Raw genomic sequence first — 16,167 nt, 5'->3', positions numbered from 1 at the left:
ATTTATGATTGTCAAATATCCAGATCTAATTTGTGTTTTTCTTATGATTTGTTGGATTGGATTTGTCGACAAAAATTTAATTAATTGCATTGTTAATGACATCAAATTTTATTGTGGTGTTTTGTGCTTTGAATGACAGTTCTAATTGGGCTGTCGAATACTTGTTTTTGATAAACAGTAGTGATTAATTAGTGATTATTTTTATACCCTCCACCATAAGATGGGGGGTGTACTAATTTCGTCATTCTGTTTGTAACTACTCGAAATATTCGTCTGAGACCCAATAAAGTATATATATTCTTGATCGTCGTGACATTTTATGTCGATCTAGCCATGTCCGTCCGTCTGTCCGTCCGTCCGTCTGTCTGTCGAAAGCACGCTAACTTCCGAAGGAGTAAAGCTAGCCGCTTAAAATTTCGCACAAATACTTCTTATTAGTGTAGGTCGGTTGGTATTGTAAATGGGCCATATCGGTCCATGTTTTGATATAGCTGCCATATAAACCGATCTTGGGTCTTGACTTCTTGAGCCTCTAGAGTGCGCAATTCTTATCCGAATGAAATGAAATTTTGCACGATGTGTTTTGTTATGATATCCAACAACTGTGCCAAGTATGGTTCAAATCGGTTCATAACCTGATATAGCTGCCATATAAACCGATCTTGGGTCTTGACTTCTTGAGCCTCTAGAGTGCGCAATTCTTATCCGATTGAAATAAAATTTTGCACGACGTGTTTTGTTATTATATCCAACAACTGTGCCATGTATGGTTGAAATCGGTCCATAACCTGATATAGCTGTCATATAAACCGATCTGGGGTCTTGACTTCTCGAGCCTCTAGAGTGCTCAATTCTTATCCGATTGAAATGAAATTTTGCATGACGTGTTTTGTTATGATAGCCAACAACTGTGCCAAGTATAGTTCAAATCGGCCCATTACCTGATATAGCTGCCATATAAACCGATCTTGGGTCTTGACTTCTTGAGCCTCTAGAGTGCGCAATTCTTATCCGATTGGAATGAAATTTTGCACGACGTGTTTTGTTACGATATCCAACAACTGTGCCAAGTATGGTTCAAATCGGTCCATAACCTTATATAGCTGTCATATAAACCGATCTTGGGTCTTGACTTCTTGAGCCTCTAGAGGGCACAATTCTTATCCGATTTGAATGAATTTTTGCACGAAGTATTTCGTTATGATATCCAACAACTTTGCCAAGTATGGTTGAAATCGGTTCATAACCTGATATAGCTGTCATATAAACAGATCTGGGGATTTGACTTCTTGAGCTTCTAGAGGGCGCAATTCCTATCCGATTTGGCTGAAATTTAGCATGACGTATTTTATTTTTACTTTCAACAACTGTGTCAAATAAGGTTCAAATCGGTTCATAATCTGATATAGCTGCCATATAAACCGATCTGGGATCTTGACTTCTTGAGCCCCTAGAGGTCGCAATTATTATCCGATATGCCTGAAATTTTGTACGACGGATCCTCTCATGACCATCAACAAACGTGTTTATTATGATCTGAATCGATCTATAGCCCGATACAGATCCCATATAAATCGTTCTCTCTATTTTACTTCGTGAGCCCCAATGGGCGCAATTCTTATACGAATTGGCTGAAATTTTACACAGGTCTCCAACATATAATTTAATTGTAGTCCGAACCGGACCATATCTTGATATCGTTTTAATAGCAGAGCAACTCTTTTCTTATATCCTTTTTTGCCAAAGAAGAGATGCCGGGAAAAGAACTCGACAAATGCGATCCATGGTGAAGGGTATATAAGATTCGGCCCGGCCGAACTTAGCACGCTTTTACTTGTTTGTAAATACACCGCTGTTCGCTGGAAAAAGAGTAGGACATCCGGCGAACTGCTCAAATACAAGCAGCATACCTATGTCAAGGGAATGTCTGTGGATACTGCCCTGCACGTGGTTGTTCATAAAAAAGAAGAATTCTTCTATGACAAAACGTACACACTGGCGGTATGCATTGACATCGAGGGGACTTTTAACAATGTGTGGACCGACACATTGATTCAGTCCTTAGAACTGCATCGGGTGGACCCGGTCCTTAGAGACTGGATAAAGCATATGCTAAGGAACTGGTGGATAAATTGTGTGTCCCATGGCATTAATATAAGGGAGAAAGTGGCACGCCACAGGGGGGTATTTTATCGCCACTCCTATGGGTGACCACCATAAATGACCTACTACGGATGCTGACTGAGGAGGGATTTGAACCCGTCTGCTATGCAGACGATGTTATAATACTTCTAAGGGATTAAGATCCGAACGAGCTTTGCAGAAGGGCCGAAAGGGTCTTGCATATGGCATATGACTGAGCTAGACCCAGAGGTCTCAATGTTAACCCAGATAAGACTGAAATATGCCTGTTCACGAGGAAGACGAAGGTCTTCCACGTTTCCTCAATAAGACGATTTCGATATTTGACAAGGTCAAATACTGAGGTGTGATCTTGGACAGGAAACTGAATTGGAAATGTCACATTCAGTAGTGTACTGAGAAGGCTCACAGATGTTGGGCACTATGTAGACGGGCCGTTGGCTCTAAATGGGGCCTGAATCTGAGGATAGTCCACTGGCTCTACAGGAGCGTGATTAGACCAAAACTTACATACGCCTCAGTAGTTTGGTGGACTGCTATGGAGAAAAAGTGCAACATAAGGACCTTACAACAGATTCAGAGAACATGTTGTCTTGGCATAGGCGGATCGATCAGGACCACGCCCACTAGGGCACTGGAGACTATTCTAGATATTCGACCTATTGACCTACAGATTAAGTGTGTAGCAGCCACTGCGGCTATGAGACTTAAGGTAATGGGAGAATGGATTGAGAATGGGAGCAGCTAATATTGTCGTGGTATAATCGTTCCGACGATAGGAGACGTGGAAGGAAGGGAAGAGGTTTCCGATCGGATACCTGAGATGAAAATAGCCGAGTCCGAACGGTGTGCCGCAGTGCGACACCTCTTTGGGGAGAAATTTTACATGGCATAGTACCTTACAAATGTTGCCAGCATTAGGAGGGGAAAACCAACACTAAAAATTTTTTCTGTTGGTCTCGCCAGGATTCGAATCCAGGCGTTCAGCGTCATAGGCGGACATGCTATCCTCTGCGCTACGTTGGCCTCTAACATCTTTACCGACAGTAAAATTGCCATAAGGGCAATAACAACCAGGACGGTAAGGTCACGAACAGTCTTGCAGTATTAGAAGGAGATTAAAGCCTTCTCTGAGGATGGCATAACGGAGTAAGGGGAAATGAAAGGGCAGACGATTTGGCGGTAAAAGCCAGAGGACTGCCGTCAATAATATTAGTTAACCCGAAGCCTTTTGGGACGACACAGTCCGAGTTAAGGGAGTGGGCGACGAATGCGCATGCAACAATGTGGAAAAGCGAAACGGTCGGTAGGACGGCGAAAATCCTATGGGGGTATGGGGGGATCCAGAACGTGAGAAGACGAGGCTTTTACTGAAAGGAAGCAAGAAGGAGGTCAGTATAGCTATTGGTATCATAACGGGACATATAGGACTACGAGCTCACTTATGTAAAATCAGTGCGGCAAGTGATGTCATGTGTAGGGCATACGGGGAAGACGATGAGACGTCGGAGCATTTCCTTTGCCATTGCCCGGCTTTTGCGTCTAACAGATACCGTCACTTGGGTGGAGACACAATACCAGATTTGAACCAACTTAGGGGAGTGGTATTGAAAACAATTAAGGATTTTGAAAGTAGCACGGAATTCTTAACTTAAAATTTTCTTTTTAGAGGATGCTTTATAGTTTTTAGAGCGCACAACAAGTCGATTACTGGCTTAGATGTATATCCATAGTGGTATGGGGCGGATTAATACCTGCACCCTCTTTTCAACCTAACCAAACTTTGTACCGTTGCATAACAATTATTGCCGTGGGATAACAGTAATGGAATTTTTTTACCCTTTTGATAAACCATCCAGGTTGAGACTTCATAGGCTCCAGTCACCGACATAGCCATTCAAAAGGCAGTTTCTCAACTTTTATATATCTTTTAAACTCCAATGAAGTTAAAGACTTCGCACTATATTTTGCTTAATTTTTTAATGTTTAAGACAGAGCTGTTTAATTTGACACACATTTTTTTCTGTTACATTTAGGGTTTTTTATATTAAAAATGGGCCCTATGGCTCTACATTACATTGCAAATTGGCCCATGAACATTTCATTAAAGAACAGGTGCAAACTTCTCACATATCAATGAGTGCTGTCCTATTCAAGTTTAAGCTCAATGACAAGGACCCTCGTTTCCACAGCCAAGTCCGAAGGATGTGTCGCAGTTCGTCACCTATTTGGGGTGAAATTTGTATATGGTATAGTACCCCACAAATGTCGCCAGCATTAGAAGGGCATAAGCAACGCTGAAAATTTTTATACCCTCCAACATAGGATGAGAAGGGGGCTATACTACAATAATATCGTCATTCCGTTTGTAAATCATCAAAATATTGATTTGGGAGCCTATAAAGTATCTATATCCGTGATTGTGTCTACAATCTGAGTCGATCTAGCCATGTCCGTCTGCCAGTCCGTCTGTGGAAAGCACGCTAACTTTCGATGCGGTAAAGCTAGGCGCTTGAAATTTTGCACAAATACTTCCTATTAGTGTAGGTCGGTTGGGGTTTTAAATGGGCCATATCGGTCCATATGGACCCATATTTAAATATAGCTGGCATATAAACCGATTTTGGAGCTTGAATTCTTGAGCCTCTAAAGAGCGCAATTCTTATCCTATTTGAATGAAATTTTGTACTATGCCATTTACCAGATGTGGCAAGTATCGTTTTTAGAATGAGCGCAGAAGATCGAGGCGCTTGAAACGCAAAGCAAGTATGGTTTGAATCGGTCAAAACCCTGATATACCTCCCATATAAACCGATCTTCCGATTATACTTCTTAAGCCTCTAGACGGCGGACTTCCTACCCGATTAAGCTGTATCTGCTGAATCGCAATTGAGCCAGAACTATTCTGGTTTGGAGGGGGAAGTCAATTTTCCCAGGTACGATGATGGCGGTCGTTTTCTAAGGCAACAGTCTCCAACATCTGCTATCGCGTCCGTATGAATGTTTTTCAGACCAGCTTGATATGCCGCTTGATCTAGGATTCTCTCTTGTTGCACTGAGCCTCTCGTTCTACATGATGAAGATTCACCTTGAGGCTTCTGGGCGGTGGTCTCTGCGATAACCGTCCAAAAGGTATTGCATGTTGTTATGTCTTCGCACGGGTAGCATCTTTGTCTCCTGATGGAGGCAGTCCACGGAGGAGACACCCTGTCGCAGTTCGAAGAGTGACATTCTGACAAATATTTTTCCACTGCTTGTCACATAGCTGTCGAGACCACACTGGCGCTGCATAACTACCACTGACCGGCCAATTGCTTTATTCGTGGTCAACAAGGTTTCTTTGTTAGGCACCCCAAATGCTGCCGGCAAGTGACTTAAGGACTTTGTTTTTATTTCTGACCTCATCGCAAAATGCAGTGGCATGTGAGGAGAATATGTAGGAGCTATCTTATGTTACACCAAGTATTCCATAGGCTAGCACATTCAGCTCCTTACCCACCTCATGCGTGTATGTAGTGAACAATGTGACTGAAGTTTTAGTGGCAGATCTCTTGCAGCAAAATAAGCGGCAAGTTCATTGAGATACACGTTTAAACTATCGCAGATGTCAAGAATGGCTGGAGCCTGATGTATATCCTACACTATGCGTCCTAAAGGGAAATGGTCCTTTATTCGTGACTCCATGAACAAATTGACAAAATTTATCAAAAGTCCAATAATAATCGAAATTTCAGTTAGGAAACTTTGAAATGACTGGATCTCCTAAACTATGCGTCCCAGAGAAAATTGGGCCTTAATTCGTGACTCCATAAAAAAATTCATATAAAATCTACCCAAAATCGAAATTTCAGTTTGAAAATTTAAAATGGCTGTATCTCCTAAACTACGTCACTCCATCAAAAAATTAAAAATTTCAAAAAATTTTAAAATGGCTCTTTCGCCTAAACTATGCGTCCTAAAGGGAAATGGCCCTTAATTCAAGACTCCATCAAAAAAAATAAAGTTTCATCAAAAATCCACCCAAAATTTAAATTTGAGTTTGAAAACTTAAAAATGGTTATATCTCCTAAACTACACCTAGAGGGAGAGGGTCTTATTTCGTAACTCCATCAAAAAATTCAAAATTTCATCGAAAATCCGCCCAAAATCAAAATTTCAGTTTGAAAATTTAGAATGGTTGTATCTTCTAAACTATGCGTCCTAGCGAGATATGAGTCTTAATTCGTGCCGGAGATATTATCCCGTCTTGGAGAACTCCCTGTTTGACTCTACAGTATTTGACTTTTTATCCCTAAATTCCATAAATGACTGGCGACCGTGTCGAATGCTGCCAGTGCTACGAGGAACGTTCTATCCAATGGTCTGGGCCGATTGAAGGCACGGCAAATGTGTGCTGCGATGGCATGCAAAGCAGTTGTTGTACTGCACGGCCAATGCAAATTCTTCAGCTAGGCTCGGAACGAGTAGTCCCTCGTTATCTATTGGTGAGAGAAGGGAGATCGGTCTGTACGACCCCCTTACTCGGGTTCTTTCCAGACTTCAGAAGCGGGATCACTCCGCTCATCCTTTATATATATTTATAAGAGTGCTCCTAGACAGGTTGAGGATATTTGTAAGATACTCAACTCCAGGTGAATCCAAATTCTTCAGCACCAGTGTAGAGATGACATTCGTAACTTTGTTAAATTGTAATATCTGATACTCGGCTCGGAGACCACAGATACGCCAAATAGCTCTCGTTCTAGCCTAGTCACTCTCGGGATGCTCAATTAATTAAGGGTTTAACAACCAGGCGCATCTCTTCAGGTTCTTCACAGTTACATTACCTAAAGGAACTGAGAACCTGTTATCCCTTCTTCCGCGGTTCGAGAGTGACTTAACAGTTGAGCACAGCTTACGTAAACCGATACCTAAGATACATTGATCCAAGTGTTCCAGCCACAAATTCCGCCTCTTTATTTCCAGATTCAGCTCGCTGATACTGGGGTTAGTGGGGTCCATGCAACGAATCCCATCATGTTCGTCTGCGAGTACCACTGCTTGCGCCAGGAAATTGTGCCGCACTTCGGGTATTCGACTGGCTGGTATATTTGAGAGGGGTGTCACCTCACTGTAGCGACGATTATTGTACTCTAGAAGCCAAACCAATCGGCCTTCTTCACATTAATAAACGTCCGCCGCACAGGGTGGTCAGTCGATGGTGCGTATAATGGAGAGCTGGTTTGATTCCAAAGACATGACGACATGCCAGGATATGTCACTCAGCAGATCAGGGGATGCAACGGCATATCTGGAGAGCTACTGCAAAATTCTAAGGCGATCTAGTCATGTCCGTCCGTCCGTCTGTCCATCTGTCTGTTGAAATCACGCTACAGTCTTTAACAAGTAAAAGCGTACTAAGTTCGGCCGGGCCGAATCTTATATTCCCTCCACTGTGGATCGCATTTGTTGAACAGATTTTCCGGTACCTCTTTTTAGCCAAACAAAGGATAATAGAGAAGAATTCCTATGTTATTGGAACAATATCAAGTTATGGTTCTTTTCGGACCATAATTAAATTGAACATTGGAGACCATAGTATAAGTCATTGTGTAAAATTTCAGCCAAATCTAGTAAAATGTCAGCCAAATCTAACAACCCCCTTTAGGGATTGAAGAAGTAAAATAGGGTGATCGGTTTCTAGGAGAGCTGTATTAGGCTATAAACCGATTCAGACCATATTCAAAACGTATGTTGAAGGTCATGGGAGAAGCCGTTGTACAAAATTTCAGCCAAATCGGATAATAATTGCGCCCTCTAGAGGCTCAAAAAGTCAAGACCCCAGATGGGTTCATATGGCAACTATATCAGGTTATGGACCGATTTAAACCAATCTTGACACAGTTGTTGGAAATCGTAATAGAACACCACATGCAAAATTTCAGCTAAATCGGATAACAATTGGGCCCTCTAGTGGCTCAAGAAGTCAAGACCCAAGATCGGTTTATATGACAGCTATATCAGGTTATGAACCGATTTGAACCATACTTGGCACAGGTGTTGGATATCATAACAAAACACGTCGTGCAAAATTTCATTCCAATCGGATAAGAATTGCGCACTCTAGAGGCTCGAGAAGTCAAGACCCAAGATCGGTTTATATGGAAGCTATATCAGGTTATGAACCGATTTAAACCATACTTAGCACAGTTGTCGAAATTCATACTAAAACATCACGTGCAAAATTTCAGCCAAATAAGAAGTCAAGATCCAAGATCGGTTTATATGGCAGCTATATCAAAACATGGATCGATATGGCCCATTTACAAACCCAACTAACCTACACTTATAAGAAGTATTTGTGTAAAATTTCAAGCGGCTATCTTTACTCCTTGGAAAGTTAGCATGCTTTCGACAGACAGACGGACGGACATGGCTAGATCGACTTAGAATGACATGACGATCAAGAATATATATACTTTATGAGGTATTAGACGAATATTTCGTGTAGTTACAAACAGAATGTCGAAACTAGTATACCCCCATCCTATGGTGAAGGGTATAAAAATAGAGATATTGAGCACAGATTCGTTTTTTTGCAGGTTTAGTTCGAAGATGGGTTATATCCAACTAGATCTTGATATAAGTCCCATATATAACGATCCGCCGATTTAGAGGCATAGGCCAATAAAAGCCACATTTATTATCCGATTTTGATGAAATGTGAGTTCTGTTAGGCGTCCAGATTTGAACCTCGATTTAAAGTTTTTGGGCCCATAAAAGGTGCTTTTATTATCCAATTTTGCCGAAATATGGGACAGTGAGTTGTGTCAGACCCTTCTTTAATTTAATTTGGCAATTGAAAGTTTTGGGCCCATAAAAGACGCATTTATTGTCCGATGTGCTGAAATTTGGGACAGTGAGTTGCGTTAGGCCTTTCGACATTCTGCTTCAATTTGGCTCAGATCGGTCCAGATTTGGATGTAGCTGCCATATAGACCGATCTCTCAATTTTAGGTTTTAGGCGCGTTTATTGTCCGATTTCACCGAAATTTGGGACAGTGAGTTGTGTTAAGCCTTTCGGCATTCTTCTTCAATTTGGCTGAATTTGGTCCAGATTTGGATATAGCTGCCATATAGACCCATCTCTCAATTGAAGGCTTTGGGCCCATAAAAGACGCATTTATTGTCCGATGTCGCCGAAATATGGGACAGTGCATTGTGTTAGGCCTTTCGACATTCTTCTTCAATTTGGCTGAGATCGGTCCAGATTTGCATATAGCTGCCATATAGACCCATCTCTCAATTGAAAGTTTTGGGCCCATAAAAGACGCATTTATTGTCCGATTTCTCCCAAATTTGGGACAGTGAGTTGGGCCCTTTGACAACTTTCTGCAATTTGTCCAAGATCGGTCCAGATTTGGATATAGCTGCCATATAGGCCGATCTCTCGATTTAAAGTCTTGACACCCTAAAAGGCACATTTTTAATCCGATTTCGCCGAAATTTGGAACAGTGAGTTGCGTTGGGCCCTTCGGTCCAGATTTGTATATATCTGCCATATAGGCCGATCTCTCGATCTAAAGTCGATTTAACGTGTACCATAAAAGGCACATTTTTAATCCGATTTCGCTGAAATTTGACACAGTGACTTATGTTAGGCTTTTTGTCATCCATGTCGTAGGGGGTTCAGATCGGTCTATATTTGGATATGGCTGCCAAAATTACCAATAATTTGTTCTTCAAAATTGAACAATGGCTTGTACTTATTAGACCACTCAATATTCGTGTCGAATTTGGTCCAAATCGAACCATATTTCGATGTAGATGCTATGGCCAAAGTTCGGCCCGGCCTAACTTAAGGCCTTTTTACTTGTTTCAACACTGTTTTGTTCCACTTTTTATTTATTCTAACCTAGTTTCTTTATTGTGAACCTACTTAAGTCGGATGTATCATATTACAATAAAGCTACACTCTAATTACAAGATTATTATCTTGTTGGGTAGACAATAAATCCATTAATTAAAACATGAATCCATATAAAAACTATTTTTTTAAATCGCCTACTGGTCAACATATATTTCTAAAAAATATAAAATGTTTGAAAAATCTGTGCTAGGATTATGCACTAATGGATTAAAACTATTGTATCCGATACAGTATGTACTTCAACAACACATAATAGTAACAAATAATATAATGTAGATCCGAGAACTTTAAGGAAAACATTCAAATCGAAAAAGGTCTAGCGGTGCACACTGGGCCAGCTAGTGCATAATTATTGTTGGGTCTGATTTGCATGATTTGAAACTCGTTTGAAGACAATAAATAGGAAATATAATTATAAATCTCCTCTAAGAAATATATGATGCAATACACATACAATATAAACTCAAAATCATTGAACATTACTTTTTAAGGCAGCAGCAACATTTCCATAGCTTTTCAATTACCTGAGCTATAAGCACCCATTAAGCACTCCCTTGCACATTTATTTTGAAGTTATATCAAATATCACTTGTATCAGCAAATAGACTAAGCTTTCAGTAGTATTGTACTTTGTATAACATAACACCATTAATGCTAGTCCTTTCCTTTGTATTTATATTCCAAATTTGTTCTATCCAAGTATAAAGAAAAGAAAGTAGACGGCTTGGTAAAAAAAATTTAAATATATGGTTTAATTTCCAAAAAATTCCAAATTCTTACAGAAATGGCTGCTTTTATTGAAATTAATTTTGCTGGTATCTAGCTAAGCGTTCGTTCCTTCTTTTCACATTTGTTTTCCTTTAGCTATTAATATTTGATAAACAAACAACTGCATAACTTTTAGAAAAATTTGGAACTAAACAAAAATTAATTTTTAAAATTTTTAGGCCTCAAAAGTCAAGGACCATTTCACCGATCAGTCCTTTCGATATCCCGTCATGTTACTCGGTAAAAATAAGGATCTAACGATAGCGGCCACAGGGAACTCGAAAAAAAAGTTTTCCAAATACGATAAAGTAACTATGCCAAAAATCAATCTAAGTCAACCTTAACCTTCACTTGTGTTACCTATCCCACCACATCTTCTTAACTAACCAAAACTAATCGTTCACCAAAATAAAAGCCCAACACTTTATATCACATTTAATCTTATCTTACATCTCTATCTAAATCTTTGTCGTACCACCTGTTTTTTGTTTGTACTTCTGTATGGAAGAAAATTAAATCGTTTACTAACCACCAATTAATTGTAGAACAACAATTTATGTTTATATATTTAATGTTGGTGATTTATGTGTATGTGTTTAATAGATTTAACATAGACATTGGCTGCAATATTTTTATACAAGTGAAAATTTAATTTTTTCAATAAAGGTAAGGTCAAGTCTGCACAGTATTTAAAATGTTAAGCCATAAATGTTTGACCTTATAATTATAAATAAATATTGTATTTTGTAAGTATACTCTGCTCCATTGGACTGGGGTTTAAATGGTGTTAAAATGGTGTTGCTTTTAAACCCACCACTATAAGATGGGGGGTATACTAATCCTATAGTGGTGGGTTTGTAACACAAATATCCATTGAAGATCTCATAAAGTATACGATATATATTCTCAATCGTCTTGACTTCGAAAGTTGATCTAGCTATGTCCGTTCGTCTGTCCATCCGTCCCTCTGTCTCCCAAAAGTCTGTGGAAATATCGTTGGCGGTCGAACGAATAAATATTCCCGCTTAAAATTTTGCACAGATACTTCCTATTTACATAGAGCATTGTGGATTGTAAATGGGTCACATCGGCTCAGATTTGGATATAGCTCCCATATAAATGGGTACTTCGACTTGACTTCTTGAGCCCCTAGAAGCGGCAATCTTATATAAAAAATCAATTTGTGTTTGTTTGTTTGTTTGTATGTTTGTGTGTTCCTTATAGACTCAGAAACGGCTGAACCGATTTTCTTGAAATTTTCACAGATGTTGCATAATGATCCCGTGGTGAAAATAGGGTACTATTGGGTTGCCCAAAAAGTAATTGCGGATTTTTCATATAGTCGGCGTTGACAAATTTTTTCACAGCTTGTGACTCTGTAATTGCATTCTTTCTTCAGTCAGTTATCAGCTGTTACTTTTGGCTTGCTTTAGAAAAAAAGTGTAAAAAAAGTATATTTGATTAAAGTTCATTCTAAGTTTTATTAAAAACGCATTCACTTTCTTTTAAAAAAATCCGCTATTACTTTTTGGGCAACCCAATACATTTTTTGATATCTGAAGGGGGGGCGGACCCTCCCCCTTACCCTAATTTCCAGAAACGCCAGATCTCGGAGATGGGTGGTGCGATTAAAGCGAATTTTTGTGTGCTCTCATATAATACCCTAAAAAAAAAAATTTGGTATCCAAATTTCGGAAAGGGTACCTAGGGGGGCCGCTCCACCCTAAAACCTACTAAATATATATTTAGACCAATCACGACAATATGGAACTCAAATGAAAGGTATTTAGGATAGGAAAACGTATCTGATATCCATTCGTCGAACCAAGTGCTAGGGGGAGCACCCCAACCCCGAATCGGACATATTTACCGACCATGGCAATATGGGACCCAAATGAAAGGTATTTGCGAGTAGAATACGAATCTGATATCCACCCCTTCCCCAAAACAGGACTAATTTACTGACCATGGGAATATGGGGCTTAAATAAAAGGTATTTGAGTGTAGAATTACAATCTGATATCAAAATATGAGACCAAGTGGTTTGGGGGTCGCTTCTCCCCAAAAATCTCCCCCAAAGGGTACACATTTACGACCATAGCCACATGGGGATCAAATGAAAGGTCTTTGGGAGTAAAGCACAAATCTGATATCAATATTTGGGAAAAGTGTCTATGGGGCCACCCCACATCCACAACACCACCCAACCCACAAAACACCCCTAAATCGGACATATTTACCGATCATGGCAATATGGGACTCAAATGAAAGGTATTTGCAAGTAAAATACGAATCTGATATCCAAATGAGGGACCACGTTTCTGAGGGGTGGACCCCTTCCCCAAAACACCCCCCAAACAGGACTTATTTACTGACCATGGGAATATGGGGCTTAAATAAAAGGTATTTGAGTGAATTAGAATTAGAATCTGATATCCAAATATGGGACCAAGTGTTTGGGGGGCCGCTTCTCACCAAAAACATCCCCCAAAGCGGACAAAGTTACGACCATAGCAATATGGGGCTCAAATGAAAGGTCTTTGGGAGTAAAGCACGAATTTGGTATCAATATTCGGGAAAAGTGTCTATGGGGCCACCATACCCCCACAACACCACCCAAATAGTGAGTATTTGCTGACTTTTGCAATATGAGGCTCAAGTAAGAGGGTTTTTAGAGTGGAACACGAATCCGATAAATATTTTCAAGGCCAACTCACTGAGTGGCCGCCCATCCCCCAAAACACCCCCCCAAGTCGGTCACGTTTGCCGACTATGGAAATATGGAGCTCAAATTAAAGGTATATGGGAGTAGACCACGTATCTGATATCTACATTAGGGACCAACTGTTTAGGGGACGTCCCACCACCATAATAACCCCCAAATAGGACGTATTTGCTCACCAAGACAATTTGGGTCGTAAAAAGAGTGGAACTAAATATTTATAGTTTTTAGGGCCTGACTTTTGCAATAAGTAGTTTTAATGAGATTTGAAAACGAACTTGGTATCCAATTTTGAGGCCAATGACAATATAGGGTTCAAATAAATGATATATGAGAATAGAGCACGTTGCTGATATATTTTCCGGGCTTTGTGTTTGGGGGACCACCCCAATCCCCAAAAACACCCCTAAATCGGCCATGTATACCGACCATGTCAATGTGGAGCTTAAGTGAAAGGTATTAAGGGGTAGAGCAAGAATTGATACCCACTTTCGGGACCAATTTTTTAGTGACCATCGCAAAATGGGGCTCAAATAAAGGTATTTGGAAGTAGAATACGAATTTGATATCCAAATTTAGGACCATGTATTTAGAGAATCACCCCTTACCCAAAACACCTCGTAAACGGTAAAAATTTTGCGACCATGCCAATATGTAATATTTAAGACTAGAAAACGAATTTGATAACCTATTTTGGACGCCTCATCATGTAAACTCCCCTAAACCAATGGCAGAATGGGGTTTAAATAAATGGTTTTTGAAAGAAGAGCACGATGCTGATATTTTTTCAGGGCCAAGTGCCTGGGGGACCACCTCACCTCCGAAAACACCCCTAAATCAGATATCATTTGAGTAGCGGGCTGAAATAAAGTATTTTAAGAATGGAGTACACCTTACATCCAAACTTAAATTCGTATACCAATAAAGATCATATGGGATTCGGACAAAGGCACTTATATTGTTAAACAATTAGCCAAGCGATATACTTTTTTCGTAGCATGGTGTTTCACTAAAAGCTTTTTAATTGTCAAAAATAAATATTCCAAGGAAACTTTTGTTCCATATAAAGTAAAAGAAGGCGCAGCGGAGCGGGCTTGGGTCAGCTAGTCTATTATATAAAAATGAAATTGTTGCGCTTTGTTTGTTTCTAATAGACTCAAAAACGGCTGAACCGATTTTCATGAAATTTTCACAGATGGTAGAGTTTGAGCCCCCGGTACTACATTTATTGATATCCGAAGGGGGGCGGACCCATCCCATACCCCAATTTTCAAAAACGCCAGATCTCGGAGATGTGTGCACCGATTAAAGCGAAGCTTTGTATGCCACCTTATAGTATCCCAAAAACACGGAATAGTTGAAAACTGTTGGAGTTAAATAAACTGGGGGAACGCCCCATCCCAAAACCCACTCGAACGGCCATGTGTACCAATTGAGACAATATGGGTATCAAATGAAAGGTATTTAAGAGTAGAGTACGAACTTGGCATTAAAATTTTATCCTTAGTGTGGGGGGGGAGCACCCTCAACATAATCACCCAACAGCACACTTTAACCACTTTGAGAAATATGGGTATCAAATTTAAAAGTAGAATACACCCTCAAAAACACCAGTCAACCGGACACTTTTACCGCCTTGGACAAATGTCACCTTAAGTGTCGAGGGGGTTCCCCACCCTCCTTGGTGTCTGAGGCGCCTCCCCGCCCCCCAAAACCCCTCAACATGACATATTTGCCGATTGAGACAATATGGGTATCAAACGAAAGATAGTTGGAATTTGTTATAAGAATTTGGTGCAAGGTGTCTACGGGGCCTCCCCAACCCCAAAACGGGCATAAATGTCCAACGTCACAAAATGGCCGTACCAGCATCCCCGAACAGGACTTATTTCCTGACGTGACCGTATAGGGCTCAGATGAAATAAGAGAGCGAAAGAAAGCGCAGCGGAGCGGGCCCTATCCAGCTTAACTAGCTGGATATAGCTTATATAATTTAGCATTTTGTAGTTTTCTGCTATGGCAAAAACGTGCCAAGTATACAACCTTATATAGCTCCCATATAAACCAATTGGGCATCTTGAGCTTGAGCCATTTGGCTGAAGTTTTGCACGTTGTGTTCTTCTTTGACTTCCAACAACCGTGTCAGGTACGATCCAAATCGGTCTACATTTGTATATAGCTCCTTCATAAACCTCTCCATACCCCTTTTAGTCTTCCGGGGAACCAAGATGCTCAAATTTCTGATTTGGCAGAAATTTTGTGCGTAAAGTATATATGTATGAGATTTTCTCCGAAAAAATCCACCTAAACAAACCCTTAAATAAAGGCTTAAGTCGGTTGCAGCCGACTACATAATACCCAAAGCCACCAAGACTACCTACTACTTTTAATATATAGAACCTATGTCTAAATCTTGTCAGACTTTAATATTGTATACTTACTGAAATATCGAATAGAACAGCAAGATGTTTTAACAATAGGACCCAATTTCGTATGAAAGCTATATATGAGAGCTATATCTCAAACAAAAAACTTCATTTTATAAAGAACAGGCCAAAATTGTGACTTCTACAGCCTTAGTAGGTTATATCGGATGAAAGATATATACACAGATAAAAATAATTTT

At 40.0% G+C, this 16,167-nt stretch overlaps 1 protein-coding gene across 5 annotated transcripts in view; it reads left to right on the top strand.

The window, feature by feature from the left end:
* LOC106090825 (carbohydrate sulfotransferase 11) overlaps nucleotides 1-16,167 on the top strand; it is an 80,290-nt gene that overhangs the window by 41,472 nt on the left and 22,651 nt on the right. For 4 of the 5 annotated variants that reach the window (XM_013257157.2, XM_013257156.2, XM_059360762.1 and 1 more), the window contains exon 3: nucleotides 10,999-11,127. The exons of the other annotated variant lie outside the window; for it this stretch is intronic. In XM_013257157.2, the coding sequence (XP_013112611.1) occupies nucleotides 10,999-11,127 (129 nt within the window). The remainder of the gene's footprint in view (nucleotides 1-10,998; nucleotides 11,128-16,167) is intronic. 5 annotated transcript variants of the gene reach the window in all.

The sequence above is a fragment of the Stomoxys calcitrans genome, chromosome 1, assembly GCF_963082655.1.
Source record: "Stomoxys calcitrans chromosome 1, idStoCalc2.1, whole genome shotgun sequence".
In the NCBI taxonomy this organism is placed as follows: domain Eukaryota; kingdom Metazoa; phylum Arthropoda; class Insecta; order Diptera; family Muscidae; genus Stomoxys; species Stomoxys calcitrans.
This window is presented reverse-complemented; position numbering and strand designations above follow the sequence as displayed.